Raw genomic sequence first — 16479 nt, forward strand, 5'->3', positions numbered from 1 at the left:
CTTTTTATATAATCTTTTTTTCTTATTTTGTGTCCCCTCTCTAAATTTGGATGTTTTACAGCAGAAATAAACATGTTTACAGCCTGGTACAAAAAATTATTTTTGTCTCTTTAGCTAATTTCCTAGGATTTGAGGTCATTTGGACCTCTGTGGGCTTTAACTGGCACTTTAGTCAGTCAGTCATTTTCTGTAACCGCTTGTCCTTGTAAGGGTCGCGGGGGGGCTGGAGCCAATCCCAGCTGTCATCGGGCGGAAGGCGGGGTACACCCTGGACAGTTCGCCAGACTATCGCAGGGCCGACACATATAGACGAACAACCATACATGCTCACAGTCACACCTAAGGGCAATTTAGAGTCACCAATTAACCTGAGCTGCATGTCTTTGGACTGTGGGAGGAAGCCGGAGACCCCGGAGAGAACCCACACAGAAGGGCCCCCCACCCCGACCCGAACCCCGTTCCAACCGGGATTTGAACCAGGGACCCTCTTGCTGTGAGGCAACAGTGCTAACCACAAAGCCACCGTGCTGCCCACTGGCACTTTAAAAAATAAAAAATAAAAAAAACAACCTCTATTTTGATGTTTTTTACTGCACTCTTTCACCTGATGTAAATTTAAAATACAAAACAAATTACCAGTAATTTATCTCATTGTGTTAGAAAATGGTGGTCAGGCTCCAGGCCGTAAGTTGAGTATCACCGCTCTAAGTAGTCAGATGCTCAGTTTTTACACTAAATATGTTTTTGTTTTAATGGTTTGTAGCCTGTTTTTAGTATATACTGCATAAAAAATGTTGTCTCTACAATGACGTCACTCACTGGTCTGTGGACTCCCATTCTGAGGCCTCCGGTCTAGTATTTTGGCTGCTGCCGTCTTGGTTATTTGGAGCCAGAGGATGACACTACAGTGTGCAGGAGCGAGAGGTGGATCTGACTGAGAAGCTGAGGACACTATCCAGAAACAGCTTGTCACTCAAAGTGGCCCACCCTTGATTATGTGTAACTTTAACCTTAATAAAACAGGTGAGTTATACAAAAGATAACCCCCCTTGCAGGTGTCATGAAAGGGAAAATTAGTTATATATACCAAAAATATTTTTTTGTACCAGGCTGTAAACATGTTTATTTCTACTGTTAATTTGGGGCATTTTAATATGAAGGTCTATGGAGATTGAGGCCACTCAAAAAACTGCAGTTTTTTGTACTTTTTTTCAGCCCTGGAAGCTGACACTTGGTTTTTTGCTAACAAAAAATAGCATTAGCATTGTCCCATGAACCCATAGCTGTAAATGTATCGTGCTAAAAAAGCGCAGCTAGCATTGAGGTTAGCTGTACCCTCTTATTCAAATATGGTCACATCTGGCTGCAAAAATACAAAATGGTGACGGCCAAATGGCTGAACTAAAGGCTTCAGGAGACCACAAACCAAAGGGTGACGTCATGGTGGCTGCATCCATTATTTTATGCAGTCCATGGACACAGGATGCACACATCAGTATTACTTCAAAACAATTAACACCTTCAGCTTTACTGTGCAGTGTGTGATCTTCTGCTGGTTTTCACTAGCTCTGTTTACTGGAAAGAATCCCTCACCTACGCCCTGCGTCGCCCTCTTGCCAGGACTGCAGCCGCCAGGACTGCCCCAGCTGTAACCTTGGCAACGGTCCAGTGGTCTCTTGTTGAGGTAGAGGTGGCAGAGAGAAGACTCGTTACAACACCACTTGAATGGCAGGAGATCATCATCTGGAGAGAAAAGTTAGAATAAATACTTTGAGGCAAGTGTGGAAGCAACATACTGTAAGTAGAAGGCTGCAGGTCTAATGCAGACAACAGTCATGTGTCTAAATTATCTTTGAACATACACTAAATACTGACTCAGTAATCGCAACAATGACTCATAACAATCGTATCAGCTAAGAGACTGAAAAATATCGAAAACTAATTCACCATCAGCTATGCTTACTGTCTGTCTAACTGAATTCCTGTGCATTAATCACTAAAATGTTGAGGGGTACAGTACAAAGCTTACATGTCTGTTTATACTTCTTTCATGTTTACCAAAAAAAGAAATAAAAATCACTTGTATTACCGATATGTTTCTGTATGTTGTGTTCGGAGAAGTAGCGTTCATTGTACCCAGCCAACAGGGGACCATCGGGATCATACACACACCTCTTCCCTGAACCATGTCCGTTGGACAGGACGGACTTGAAGACGTGCCCCCTTTCCCCCCCCCACCGCTGAACCCTTAGCTCATTCACCCTCAGCTTTGGAGCAGCAGTATCCTGCATGAACGACAGGTCCTCCAGAGCCTGTGTGCGGGTGCAGGGACATGAAGGCAGCTCTTTTGTCCACATAGCAGGGTCAGGCTCCTTCATCGCCCACACCTGGCACCTGAGACGATGATCCACGTCTGACCCCGGTGGTCCTGTCAAATCATACACCTGCTGACCAGACTTCCCCATGACTCCTGTCACCTGCTGCGGCCTGTATCTGCCCCCGGGCCCGAAGAGGTTTCCTGGGGGTACCGTGGGCTCCGTGTGGGAGAAGTTTCCGTTCGTGTAGCCGATGACAGCATCGTGGTATTGCCTCTGGCCAGGACCCCAGTGCATCCCGCCATAACGCAGAAGGGCAAAGGAGCGCGCTCCATCCGTGGTCAGGATACCTTGGAAAGTGTTGGTCTAAAAATGACAAATCAGAACAGTTTTAATTAGAGTGAAAGCCCACATTAACTCTGTCTATTGACATTTGTACGTTAATGCCAGGTACACATCTTCATGAAACAAAATCATTACTGAAAGGGTCTTGCAAGTAGCATCAATTATCCCAATTTTAATCAGTCAGTGTATGACTGACCAATACACAAAAGGGGTATGCCATATAATGTCGTTCATGATGATACCGATATAATTTTTAATATGATAGGAAAAATTCACATCATTATAACGGCAATCATTTGACTTGTTGGCATCTATCTATCTATCTGTCTATCTATCTAAGTCTACTTACACATATTTGGCTACTATTCAGCTGTGTAATTAGTGGTCAATAATTTTTATCATACTATTTACTATTTATTTCATACAGAATCTGAATCTCACACTGACTTATTAATGTTGTAAACAAATGTTACATTTATGTTAACATAAAAAAAACATTTATTTTGTTGCAATTGTATGTTCTTGAAATTAATAATACAGCATTTTTCCATATTTTTCATATCTATCAATAATATTGTTATCGCAAAAATGCCCTGATATTATTCTAATATGATTAGGGTTTAGGGCTATATTATCCACCCTTAATACACAACTACTACCATATAAAAACAAATAAACCTCAAGTATAAAAATGAGATTGCAAGAAGACAAAACAAGACACATACAACAGACAATTGGCAGCAGATAATCACTACACTTTGCATTCGAGCCCTACAGGTGAAACAGCCCCAAGGTGGCACCAGAGTTAAACAAAAAAGTGTCCCAGTTATGAATTCTGCTTTCTTTGCGCTGACACTTAACAATAGCATTTAAAGTAGGACAAGGATGCATGTAAACAGTAACACTGACTGATACAGAAGAGTTAACAGAAAGAGACAAGTAATGCTTCAGTCAGATAGAGTTTTGAATGATGATAATGATGATGATTGGGATCTTTTCATTTTATATATTACACTTTATATTCTTATCCCTATATGGTCAACACTAAGAAAAAGGTAATGGATTTTTTCTTTTCCAAACAGACCCATTTTAATCCTTTTAATATGTCAGTATACGAATATTTATCTATTTGTTACTATGGAATTGGTGGTATTACCAGTTTTAGATATGTACCATTTCAGTACTTTAAAATCACCTCATAGATGGTGAAAAATCATACTGATATAATTTTTTTTTTCAAAAAGCATAGAATGTAATAACATAGATATATAGTTTTAACAACAGAGAATATTAATCCTTTTTTTTAATTTCATAAAAATTGTAAATTTATTATCTGGGCATCGTTACATTTACCATAAAAGGCCAATTCAACCGTTTGGTTAAACATGGCTTTCGACAGAAAAAGATCACACTTCTGAACTTTGTCAGCCCATATATGATGTATAACATTAAATGTATCATTTAACAACAATGATTGATCATAAGATTTTTTTTTATTTTGTAGGAAATACTCAATTTTAATTACATTAGCTTAGTTTCACAACCTTTATCATAAAAGGACAACCGGTAGAGCATCTTTTTTAAAAGAATATTTGACTCTTTTTAGCTTTTTATTTTTAGTATTATCTGTTCAATAAGACCTGTGAAACGATAATGTGTTGAAAAATATGCCTATCTTTGAAAATCAAACCACACTAAACCACACTTTTCCTGTTACAAACTTCCTGTAGGAGGCAAAATGAAAACATATTTTAAAAACACAGCAACGTCAAGTGTTTTTTTTTTTTTTAAGCATAATATATCTAAACCAAATGGTAAAGACAGCTTAAGTGTAAGACATTTTTCATTGAGATATAGAAACTCAAAATGAGCTCTACCAAATGACTGAGCAGCGCATTTAGGGGTTATGGTGTGTTTTAGAGACTGGGAATGGGAACTCTGCAATGAGGGGCAATTTATCATCAATACTATGTACCCAGATTTAACAAACAAAATAGCTGCTGTGTTTTTATGCAAGATAGCAAAATCTAAAACTGTAAATAGAACAATCAAGCCAGTGGAAAAAGTATGCTTGTTCAGCATTGCTTTCAATATAAAACTGTTATTGATGAACACGTGTTGCAGCGTTTTTGGTATCTAAATAATAATGAAAGCAATTTTGGTTTAACTGTGATTCACAAAAAAAGAAAAAAGATTGGATTTACCTCTGAGTAGTTGATCTTCTGGTAGGAGACGGGCATCACATGGTCCCAGGTGACCTTGAGGATCCAGGCAGGAGTAAAGGCAGGCTTGTTTCGCTGCTCCTCAAACTTTGTCACTTCCTCTGCTGTGCGGTTAAACACTATCTGGGAGTAGATATCTGACATATCCAGCTCAAAGTATTCCTGGGAGATTTAAAAAAGCAAAGGAGAAGTAATATAAAGCATTGACTGCAGAATAAAGCTATAAAATCATTAGATATGACACCGCAGCTTGTTTTGATAGATAAGGCCAATTTATGACTGTCTATTTTTGCTTCGCTCTTTCACCTGAACATAAAATGAAAAACAAGTTCCAGTCTCATTTTGACTCCCCTTCTTGACAACATCTAACCTGATAGAACAGTCGTCCGTCCCCTTGGGTGAGGTCAGCATCATCCCAAAAGACCGCCAGCAGAGCCACTTTCATGTCGTCGGGGAAACCACTGGCTGGAGGAGCTGGGAGCAGGTACTGCTCATTCTCATTGACAGTTTGAAACTGAATATGGCCATTGTCCGAGAGCTGAAAAGGGAAATGCAAATATGATAAAAGGCTGACTGTCGTCTTCTGTTGTGAAACTACAACTTTATTGCCAATATTGCAGCAAGTGTAGCAACTTGTTTCTTATCTATTTATTTTATAATTTAGTCGTGTTTTGTATTATATTCTGATTTCATCATAAGCTGTTTGAATGACTGCTACACTATTTAATCCAATACAATATGTGATCTGTATGTAATTCCCATACAGATCGCATATTGTATTGGTTATCTTATGCTGCCATCTATATACTGTATATTGTAGCCAGCCATGTGTATTGCTATCAAATTTTATGCAGCATTCTGTTTTATTCCACTGAGGATTACTGTTACCGCTGCCAAGGAGGCCATGTTGTTAATTGGATTTGTTGGAAAGTTAGAATTAATATCCTGGAAAGTAAGAGATATGATTCAATGTTAGTGTGGATCCAGGAATTTCTTCAAAGATTGTGAGACCTTTGGATTCAGATGCAAAACATTTCTCAATAAAATAACACTTTTAAAGCATTATACAACTTTGTCAGTATGCACTCTCTGACATCTTTCCAAGGTTGTAGATAAATGCACTTAGATACTCACATAAAGCCTGTCATATGATTTTCCCAGAAGAGGGAAAACCATTGGCGGTTTGATGTATGGGGAGTTTCCATCTTTTGTGTCCATTGTTACTTCTTTATCACCAATCTCTGCTCCAAAGGGGTACAGGCTGCTCTCTATTGGGGGAGCACAAGCAGTTTATCAGTGGCAAAGCTCAACATGATTACACTGTAATGACCTATATATTTGATCTGTAATAATCATTTAAAATTCAAAATTAACAATGAATAAGTTAGGTAGTGTCTTGTTCTCCAGTAGGGGTCATTTGAAAAAAAAAAAAACTAGAACCACCTCTCTGATCTATTGAGTGTTGCAGGAATGAGTCCTAAAACGTAGAAACCAGTTAGCATTCTTGCATGTCCGGGTCCCTTGTGTAGAATTCAATGACTTTTTGAATTGGTTTCTGGTTAGATGCCTGAAATAACGTCTGTGGTTAACACAAGCTGAAGAGATTGTCACATTTCATTCTATGACTCAAAATGTTTCATTGTGAATTTTGAAACTTTATGAGTCTTAAATAAGGCGTGGTGGTTAAAGTGGTTAAATGACACTAAAAAAACATTATCATACCAAATGATTGAAAGCCTCGCTGAGGTGGCATCGGGGGATGCTAAAGTCATGCAGCTGTAGTGTGGTGTAGTTAGTTAGCCTCACTTTAGCATTTTACCTCTGGCCATAGTATTTACACTTCAAAAATCATACAAATGTTTGTTCATTTGGAAAGATTATCTCTCTGAATAAAATGTGCAGGTATCGTAAACTTTTGTTTACTAGAGAGCATTGAGTAATCCAAGACCAAATGGTAAAAATCCCAGTGGTTTTTTGATTAGGGAACCTGGGCAACGCTGTCTTCAGGGTCAACCTATAAAAAAACATTATAAAATGCAACGGTCTTAGAGTAATGTTAACTTGTCAATCAATGAGACTTAAGAGGGTCTGCTATTAAACTTCAGTTCTAAAACTTACTAAAGTAAACTCAAGTTTATTTTTTGAAAAACTGAGCACCCTAGTTTAGCTTTACAATACATAAGAGCTGGATAAATTAGACCTGCTAGTTGTTATCATTATTAAAATCTTTTTTGTCTAGTCTTTATGTTTTAATAAAATATACCTTATCTATGTTACATACAAATAAGTCTGTCTTCCCCAGTTAGTTAGCTAGCACAAGTGTTAGCACAGCTGTTAAGGGTGAATATTCGCCGGTTGCAAACGTAATAAGTACTTTGATAAATGAACAGGAAAAAACGCATGAATAACAAAGGCATAACCAACCCATCTGAGTCATCATTTTGCACACTGTGCTGTCTCGGGGACAGGAACAGTTGTAAGATCCTGGCAGGTTGGTGCAGGATGTTTGCCCAGGACATGCCATGGGGGACACACACTCATCAAAGTCTACACATCCTCTATTTCCATGACCATTGTCTTTGGTGGTATTCCAGCCCCGACTGCAGGAGCATTTAAAGCCTCCTGCGTGGTTGGAGCAGGTGGCAGCAGGGTGACACTGTCCATTAGCCTCCTGGCACTCATCAAAATCTACGCACAGTGGCCCCATACTCACAAAGCCGGGCACACACACACATACAAACGATCCTGGGGTGTTGTGGCAGCGAGCGAGAGGGTGGCACGGTTTGGTCAGGGCGACACACTCATCCACGTCTTTACACCAGGATCCATTTCCAGCGAAGCCTAAAGGGCAGTGGCATGAAAAGGATCCGGGAGTGTTCCAGCAGCGAGCCACGGGGTGGCAGGGTGAATCCTCACATTCATCTGTGTCGACACATGCCTGTTTCTCCTCGTGATACCCCAGCGGACAAGAGCAGTTGTACGCTCCAGGAAGGTTGGTGCACACCTGGTCAAAGCGGCAGGTGGTGTTATGCTGGCATTCGTCGATATCCTCACAGCCTTCGCTGATGGGTGTGTACCCCGGAGAACACAGGCAGAAGAAGGACCCTGCTGTGTTGTTACATATTGAGTTCTCAGGGCAAGGGGTGCTGTCTGGGTTGTTACACTCATCCACATCCTGACACTCTGTCCCATTCAGAATAAACCCCTCATCACAGGGGCAACGGTAAGACCCAGGGATGTTGACGCATGTTGAATGATGCTGACACACTGAAGAATTAAAAGAATCTGAGCATTCATCTACATCCACGCACTCTGTCCCATTGCTCCAAAATCCTCTGAAGCACTCACAGTAATATGAGCCGATAGCATTCATACACGTGCCATTGGTGCAAAGCTCCCCAAACTCTATGTCACTGCATTCATCGATGTCCACGCACAAGTCATCCACTTTGGAAAATCCGCCATCACAAATGCACAGGTGGCTTCCGTTGGTGTTGACGCATGTGCTATGCTCAGGGCAGGTAGAGTTGTCCAAGCACTCGTTAGTATCGTCACAGGAAGTGTTGTTGCCTTGGTAACCTTCCCAGCACTCACAGACAAAAGATCCAACTGTGTTTAGGCAGTTGGAGAATTCAGGACACCGGATGAAGCCAAGGGAGCACTCATCTATGTCCAAACAAAGGGAGCCGTTGCCTGAGAAGCCAGGGTCACAGGTACATACATAGCTCCCCTCTATGTTATTACAGGTACTGTTGTCAGGGCAGGTGAAGTTCCCTGTTACACATTCATCTATGTCCTGGCATTGTGTCCCATTCTCCTGAAACCCTTCCCAACAGTCACAGATGTAGGAGCCATTAGTATTAAAGCAGTGGGAGAAGAAAGGACAGACTTGATCCTGTGATTCGTCACATTCATCCACATCCTGGCATTCAGTGCCATTTCCATCATAACCATCCTCGCACTGGCAGTAGAAGGAACCCTGGTATGGATTGCACTTGGCAAGTGGGTTGCAGATGCTACTAGCATTCAGGCAGGTGTCTTCACTCACACACGTGCCCCAGTCATACACCAGGCCCAAGATGCACAAACATGTATAAGAACCAGGGATGTTGCTGCAAGTCATGTTCCTGCCACAGGTTGTGACCAGCAGACATTCATCCACATCCTCACAGACAAAGCCATCACCCTGGTATCCACCCTGGCACTGGCAAATGTAGGATCCATTTGTGTTGTGGCACAAAGCCTGGGCGCTGCAGTTGTGTGGCAGGGTGGAGTTCTGCTCACATTCGTCCACATCCTGGCAGTCAAAGCCATTGCCCTCCATGCCAGGTGGGCAGGCACAGGAGAAAGCCCCAGGTGTGTTAGTGCAGCTGGCAACTGGATGGCATCCTCCATTTTGGACTTGGCACTCATCAATGTCTATAATTTATCCAAAATGGGACAGTGTCAGGGAAGAAGGTCCAAAATGGTGCTAAAGGGGAGTCCACTTATGAGGGCAAAAGGACCACGTTTTGCAATGGATGGTTTAATAATGAGGCAGTGATACTTACCAGAGCAGTTCTTCCCGTCGCCTGTGAAGCCGCTCAGACAGAAGCAGGAATGGCTGCCCTTTGTGTTGACACACCGAGCAAACTCACTGCACTCGTGCTGCTCTGTCTCACACTCGTTTACATCTACAGAGGTGGTGGACAAATAAAGAGAGAGTTAATTAAGCTTAATGAAGCATTGTTTCAGAGGAGAATGTATTATCCGTGAGTGATTTTTGTGTTGTTTGTGCCAAATTTACAAATTAAATAAGGTAAAAAAAAAAAGGACTTAGTTAAGTGGCTATGGACAATCACTGCCCCCTCAAGAAAATGATTTAAAAAAGAAAAATTAATTAAAAAGAGAAATTGTAGGCCTTCATGTGGTGTTAAAACTTTGGTAGGTTTCTTTTCAGCAAATGTTTTGTATTTTACAATTCATGTAATCCTTCAAATTAATGCTGTCAATTTGTCTTTTAAGAAAAAGAGTGACCAGCTTCTTTCAAGAACAATCAACCACCTACCACATATGTACAAAGCGTATCAAAACACGATTGTCGTGGAGCTCAAGGGGCCCTATTATAACAATCCTTCACTTATTGTCTAAAGTGCTGGGAGCAAGCACATTTGGGACATGTCCAACTCTCATATATCCTGATAATGATCATAACCTGAATAAGCCCCATGAACAGGTAATTTATGCACATGGATCACACTAAGACTCATCTCCCATTCTCTTTGAAAGCCAGGTACGGCTGCACCTGCTGTATTGTTATTTACACGGCGGTTTCTGCTGATAAGAAAAGCGCGTTTTTCTGCTGAGAGTAATGCAGTAAACTAAACTTTTAGCTTTTAAAATAATCAAGGAAGTAATGCTGCTCCTTGTGTGTAAATGTGCACAGCGTCTCTTTTAATGGAGAGTCGGACAGCGGCGGTAGCTCTGCTCTGCTCTCTGCTATGTTTACATTTTAGAGAATATAATTAATAATTTCTTCATTGATGTATCATCTCATCCACCGACAATTTGTCACTGTGTGTGAAACAAGCAGTAAAAATGTGTTGTGAAGCCCCCTAGTGTATGCATATCTTATCTGAATCATGCGCCCTATAAATAGCAGAAAATACTGCACCATTGTGACTTAAAACAGGTTTTTGTTGGTCAATCGCTTACAGCTGCTAAAATAGCAAACTGCCGACAATGCATCTCACCACACCTCAAGACCTACACACCCATGGGTGCACAGATGGGCGCAAGTACATTTAGTACATATACAATGTGTATGTTGGCTGTGAAAATGACAACAGCGTCAGTCTCAAACTAGCCATGACAGTTGCACTGAGCAGTGCAGCGCTTTATGCAGGGTGTTAGATATATAGCCCAAAATGACAACTGTACTTATATTAGTCTGCATATCAAATAATTTGCAAGATTAACTGTAAAACAGGAATGTATATCAGTATGTGATTCCTTAGTTTTTTTTAGTTTTCATACATCATAACAGAATTCCTGAAATCCAGTTATGGCTTTTGGTTTTGGTGTGCCACATCAAGATTTTCATTTCTGGCCACCCCTATGAAAAATCTTTGAGGGTTTCACTGCACGTCATAAATTTACTTAAAATGATTAAATTAAAAATTTCAATTAGGACTTTTCTTACCGACACACTGTGTTCCATTGAGAGTGTAGCCTTTCTTGCAGACACAGGAAAACGATCCTGGGATATTCACACACTCTGTGTCATTTTGAGGACAAATGTTTTCCCTCTGGCACTCATCTATGTCAGAGCAAGTCAGCCCGTCACCCACGTAACCCAGGTCACACACACACTGGTATCCAGCAGGCGATCGATGACACAAGCCATGGCTGTGGCAGGGAGGGTCACACAATGGACTGGGTGGCACACAGGTGTCATTGAAGGCCACTGTACCATTCAAACATGAACATACATGAGCACCAGGGGAGTTGATACACTCCGAAAAGGCCGGGCAGGTTGTATCAGAGAGGGTGCACTCGTCCACATCCTGACAGGTAAAGCCATCACCTTCGAAACCGTCCTGACAGGAGCAAAAGAAGCTCCCTATGAAGTTGGTGCATAGTGCCCGAGGGTGACATGTACTCTTCACAGAGCATTCATCTATATCTTCACAGTCTGTGCCATTTGCTACAAAACCTCGTTTGCAGGTGCAAGTGTGGGACCCAATGGTGTTGAGGCATGTGGCGTTGATGTGGCACGGGTTGTCTTTGCACTCGTCCATATCAACGCAGTCCATGTTGCTGGCAGGGCGGTAATAACCGACCTTGCATGTGCACTCGTATGACCCACCAGTGTTCATGCACTCTTCATTCACTTCACACGGTTGGCTCAGTTCCTCACACTCATTTATATCCTGACAAAGAATCTTGTCAATCAAGATGAACCCTTCTGGGCATATGCACACAAAGGAACCCTGGTTGTTCACACACACAGAGTTGTTGCTGCAACCGCCATTATTTACCAGACACTCGTTCACATCCCTGCACTGGAGCACGCCATCTCCAGAATAACCCACCTGACAGTTGCAGTGGTAGGAGCCAGGAAGGTTACTGCAAAGGGCACTGGTGTGGCACTGCGTAGCCAGTGAGCACTCATCCACATCAACGCAATTGAAGCCGTCGCCCCTGTACCCGTCTGTACACTGACAAGAGAAGGAGCCAGGAGAATTTGTGCAGGTTGCATTGGGGCTGCAGCGCCCCTCTGCACATTCATCCTGATCATGGCACGTGTTGTTCGTGAAGATGAAGCCTGTGCCACAGTCGCAGTAATATGACCCCGCAGTGTTGACGCAATCGGTGATGGAAGGGCAGATGTCCGAGTCTTCACAGTCATCAACGTCTTCACAAAGTCGACCATCTCCTATAAAACCTTCCAAACAGGAGCACTCGTAACCTCCAAGCCTGTTGATACAAGTAGCGCTGAGGTCGCACTGATTATCTCCACTGCATTCGTTGATATCTGCACATGTCAGTCCATTGCCGACAAAACCACTGTTGCATGTACACCTGTATGAGCCCATGGTGTTCTCACAGTTTGCATATAGACTGCAGATGTTGCTCGCACACTCGTCTATGTCCACACAACTCTGCCCGTTACTTTCAAAGCCGATGCTGCATGTGCAGCGGTAGGTGCCGGGCAGATTTTTACACCCTTTGTAGCCAAGTGAAGAAGAACACACATGAGGAGTCTCTGAACATTCATCTATGTCAAGACACAGGTAGTTTCCGTTGCCCTTATAGCCAGCATTACAGGTGCACACATAGGAGCCAGGGTTGTTGGTGCAGGTGGCGTTCCAGTGGCAGGTCCTTTGGTTAGAGCATTCATTAACATCAACACACTCGAAGCCGTCGCCCTTGAAGCCGACTTTACACTGGCACTGACGCCCACCCTCATTGTTACTACAGAGGGCATCGGCATGGCAGCCCCCATTTTCTCTTTGGCACTCATCAATGTCCTTACAGGAGGTGCCGTCTCCGTTATATCCGTTGAGGCACACACAGGTGTAGCTGCCCTGGTTGTTGTTGCAGAGGGCATGAACGTGACAATTGTGCAGGCCAGTGAGACATTCATCGATGTCGCTGCACTGCACACCATCGCCCTGGAAACCAATGTTGCATTCACAGATGAAGGTGCCTCTGACCTTCAGACACTCGGCCTGAGGGTGGCACTTGCTGCCTGCCGTCTCACACTCCTTCAGGTCGGCAACTGAAAAGAGAAAGAGGAGCTTGATAAACATTGAATCTGATTATGTCCCAGCCAGCATCTGTATGTGGGGCCCATGTGGGGAGTAAATGGGCTAAAAAATGGGCTAAAAAATGGGCCCTATATGGGATTGCCCATTGGGTTGTAACAATTGGGCCCCACATGGGTTATGCAAGGGCTTCCTGGGTACCAATTGGGTATGGGCTCAATTTGGGCATCTTTTCCTATGGGTAAACCCACCCATGTGGGCAATTGGCATGGGATCAATATGGAACCTGTAAACAGTCCCATATGGGGCCCATTTTTTAGCCCATATACTACCCACATGAGCCCCACACACAAATGTTGGCTGGTGTGTCAACTCAAGTTTAGAGATATGTTTAGAGAGATGTGTCATTGGGTGTCCTTTGTTTGTGTAGACTAAAGACTGTAAAGATAAATAGTTTCATTGAAGGTAAGATACCTGCGCAGCAGTATTTCAGCACAGCAAACAGACTTATCAGCCACAGGAGTGAAAACCTGTGAGGGCATCAGAAAGAAAATCAGAAACATTAAGGTGTATCTAAGAAGAAAGAGGATGGATTTAATCCTGGCAACATTAAGGAGACATTAGATTCACTCACTTTGTGGTTTTTGTAGCACTTTTTAAAAAATCAAAAACAGCATGCAACTCTAAACAATATGCAGCAGATTTAGTTCAGAGGATTATGTAGCCGGGCCAGTGAAATGTCATCCAGCTCTTTTCTTGAAATAGGAAGTAAAGTATTGACTTGACCCAACTGCAAAGTATGTGTTACCTTTCTGACTGCACTTTTTGTTTCCGCAGCCTACTTTCATCCCACTGAATAATGGCTGGGTGTCTATTGTTTCAGGTGGTGTAACAACATAGATAAACCCATGGTCTTATGCTGAGTCATACCATTTAAAGGGAGCATTTATTGTCATTCTACTCTACACTGATTTATCCAGCACTGCAATATATTTAGATCCAGTTTTATATATATATATATATATATATATATATACATACATACATACACACACACACACACACATATATATATAAAATATTTCCCTTAGTTTTTTATTGAATGTTATTGAATTTTTGAGTATATTTATAGTAACTCTATTTTATAACTAATTTATGTATTTATTTGTTATTCATCAGCCATATCATTCATTGCTGAGATGATAGAGGCTCCATGATCACAGTCCGCAATAAAAATTTGATTTCCTTTACATTTTATCATTAATTCCCTAGTATTACTTTGAAAAAAAGATTTAATGTATCTTCTGGTTTCTACCAAACAAAAAACGTTATCATCCTCTGAACTTGAAACTGAAAGTTGCACAATTCCAAAAAGAACACAAAATAACTCAAGTTTTCTGAACACAAGTAATTCAAAAGTACAATATGCAGTTTTTCTGTGCCACTATCATTCACTGATGCCTCAATAAAATTGTAAATTGTGAAATTAACTAATTGCAAATGAGATTTTTGACGTTTAAGGTGTTAGATGAACTCGACTTAGCCAATAAAAAATAGATTTTAGAGTAGATTTGACTACTTTTAGGATGTTTCAGCAGAGTTTTGTGAAGTGATCTTGGTGTTGTTAGTGAGCACCACGTGGGACTCTTTGGTTCCACAGTCTAATCAAAGGATTTATGAACACTTGAGCTAACTTTTGTTACACCTTGTTCAGAGGTCTAAAAACTCTCTAGACACTCCTTAATACTATAGTTTTCTTTGGTAAAACTGAAATAAGATTGTATTCCAGGTGTTTTGGGTTGAACACCAATTGGCCCTGATTTCAAATGTATTTTCCCACAATTCTCTACTCAGGTTTATCAGTCATCCCAATATTTTTACAGGCAATGGGCCGGTGAAGTAGTTAAAATGAATTATGAGAATAATGACAACAATCCCAGTGTGGTCTGATTAGGTTACCATCTAAATGTCAATATTCCCTGCGGGCCATGCAGGGCTATTGTGTGTGTGTCTCAGGCTAAGACTGTGGGTGGACAGTGACAGTACAGAGGCAGACTTCTGTTACATAAATGCACAACTGACTCCTGTAAATCACATCAAGCTTCCCTGAGGGACCACAACCGGGACAGAGATGACTACGTCAGCTGCTTTCATAAACATCAACCATCAGCTACACTTAAACGGAAGCAAATCTGGTTCATGTTGAATTTCTAGCACTGAACATGCATGCAATGACATTTTGTATCTGTATTTTTTTTTTGTCCCTGAATTAAATTCTTTAAATTTTCAGTGACTCAATTACACCTTAAATTTTCGTCAATGTTTACAAATTCAGAATCAAAAAATCACGTTTAAAATAATATGTGAACTCGGCCCATTGAATTCAAGCAACTTGAAAATATATTCTATACCTGGTATTTTGGCATGGGAATTTGGTCTATTCAATTTGAGCAATATGAATATATATTATTTGAATTATTCGAAATCCAAAGAGCACCTGTTTTTGAAACCTACGCATATGAAGTAGCACTCCTCAGCCATTTTTTTTCCCTCAATACTTAACTTGTATTTAACTGTGTTTATAAATTTACACCATTTGTCTCTATTATTGTATTATGTCTCTTATCCATCTCATTTGTCTTTGTGTTTATGTGGCTGCCGTAACTCTGCATGTTAACTTTTGGATTCAGTGATGGAATGTATCTAAATACATTTTCTTAAGTACAGTACTTCAGGACAAGTTTTGAGGTACCTGTACTTTACTCAAGTATTTTCTTCTGATGCCACTTCATATTTCTACTCCATGTCATTTCATAGGTATATGTTGTACTTCACAAATAAATACATAAATATATATAAGCTAAAACATTATATAGATATTTCATTTTGATTCATAATCTAAGTCAAAATTATTATTATTATTATCTAAGGCAAAAAATATGTCATGGTTCCAGATTTGCTGTATTGTAATTATATTATTATAAATAAAATAAGCACAAGTTACAGTCCACACAGTAAGAAGTAAAAATGTGCTTCATGTAGTAAAATTCTGCTTTTTTTCATGCATTAAAGCCTGACTCATCACCTGTTATTATATTTATGGGTGGACATTTTTCTACTCTTAATACTTGAAGTACATTTCCTGATAATACTTTGACTAAAGTTGCATTTTCAATGCAGGACCTCTATCTTTACAGTGTAGTAGAAGTACCTTTATTTAAGTTAGGTATCTGTATACTTTGTCAGCTGCTCTGAGAATTTATAAAGTACAGATATCAAGTAGATATAAAGTATAAATATCCTGCTACCAATTTTTGCCACTCTTTCATTGCTTGAATGAATTCAGTT

The 16479-nt window shown here is 40.8% G+C and overlaps 1 protein-coding gene across 1 annotated transcript in view; it reads right to left on the reverse strand.

Annotated features, from left to right (window-relative positions):
- Positions 1-16479, reverse strand: part of LOC148187741 (uncharacterized) — a 32451-nt gene that overhangs the window by 15124 nt on the left and 848 nt on the right. The window contains exons 2-11 of the mRNA XM_088086888.1: positions 16370-16382; positions 13606-13661; positions 11064-13145; positions 9433-9555; positions 7307-9301; positions 6017-6150; positions 5253-5420; positions 4865-5044; positions 2090-2681; positions 1594-1743 (exon numbers count right to left, since the gene is read on the reverse strand). Of these exons, the coding sequence (XP_087943014.1) occupies positions 1594-1743; positions 2090-2681; positions 4865-5044; positions 5253-5420; positions 6017-6150; positions 7307-9301; positions 9433-9555; positions 11064-13145; positions 13606-13661; positions 16370-16382 (5493 nt within the window). The remainder of the gene's footprint in view (positions 1-1593; positions 1744-2089; positions 2682-4864; positions 5045-5252; positions 5421-6016; positions 6151-7306; positions 9302-9432; positions 9556-11063; positions 13146-13605; positions 13662-16369; positions 16383-16479) is intronic.

Source organism: Plectropomus leopardus, chromosome 13 (assembly GCF_026936395.1).
Source record: "Plectropomus leopardus strain MGB_pleo_1.0 chromosome 13, ASM2693639v1, whole genome shotgun sequence".
Lineage (NCBI taxonomy): Eukaryota > Metazoa > Chordata > Actinopteri > Perciformes > Serranidae > Plectropomus > Plectropomus leopardus.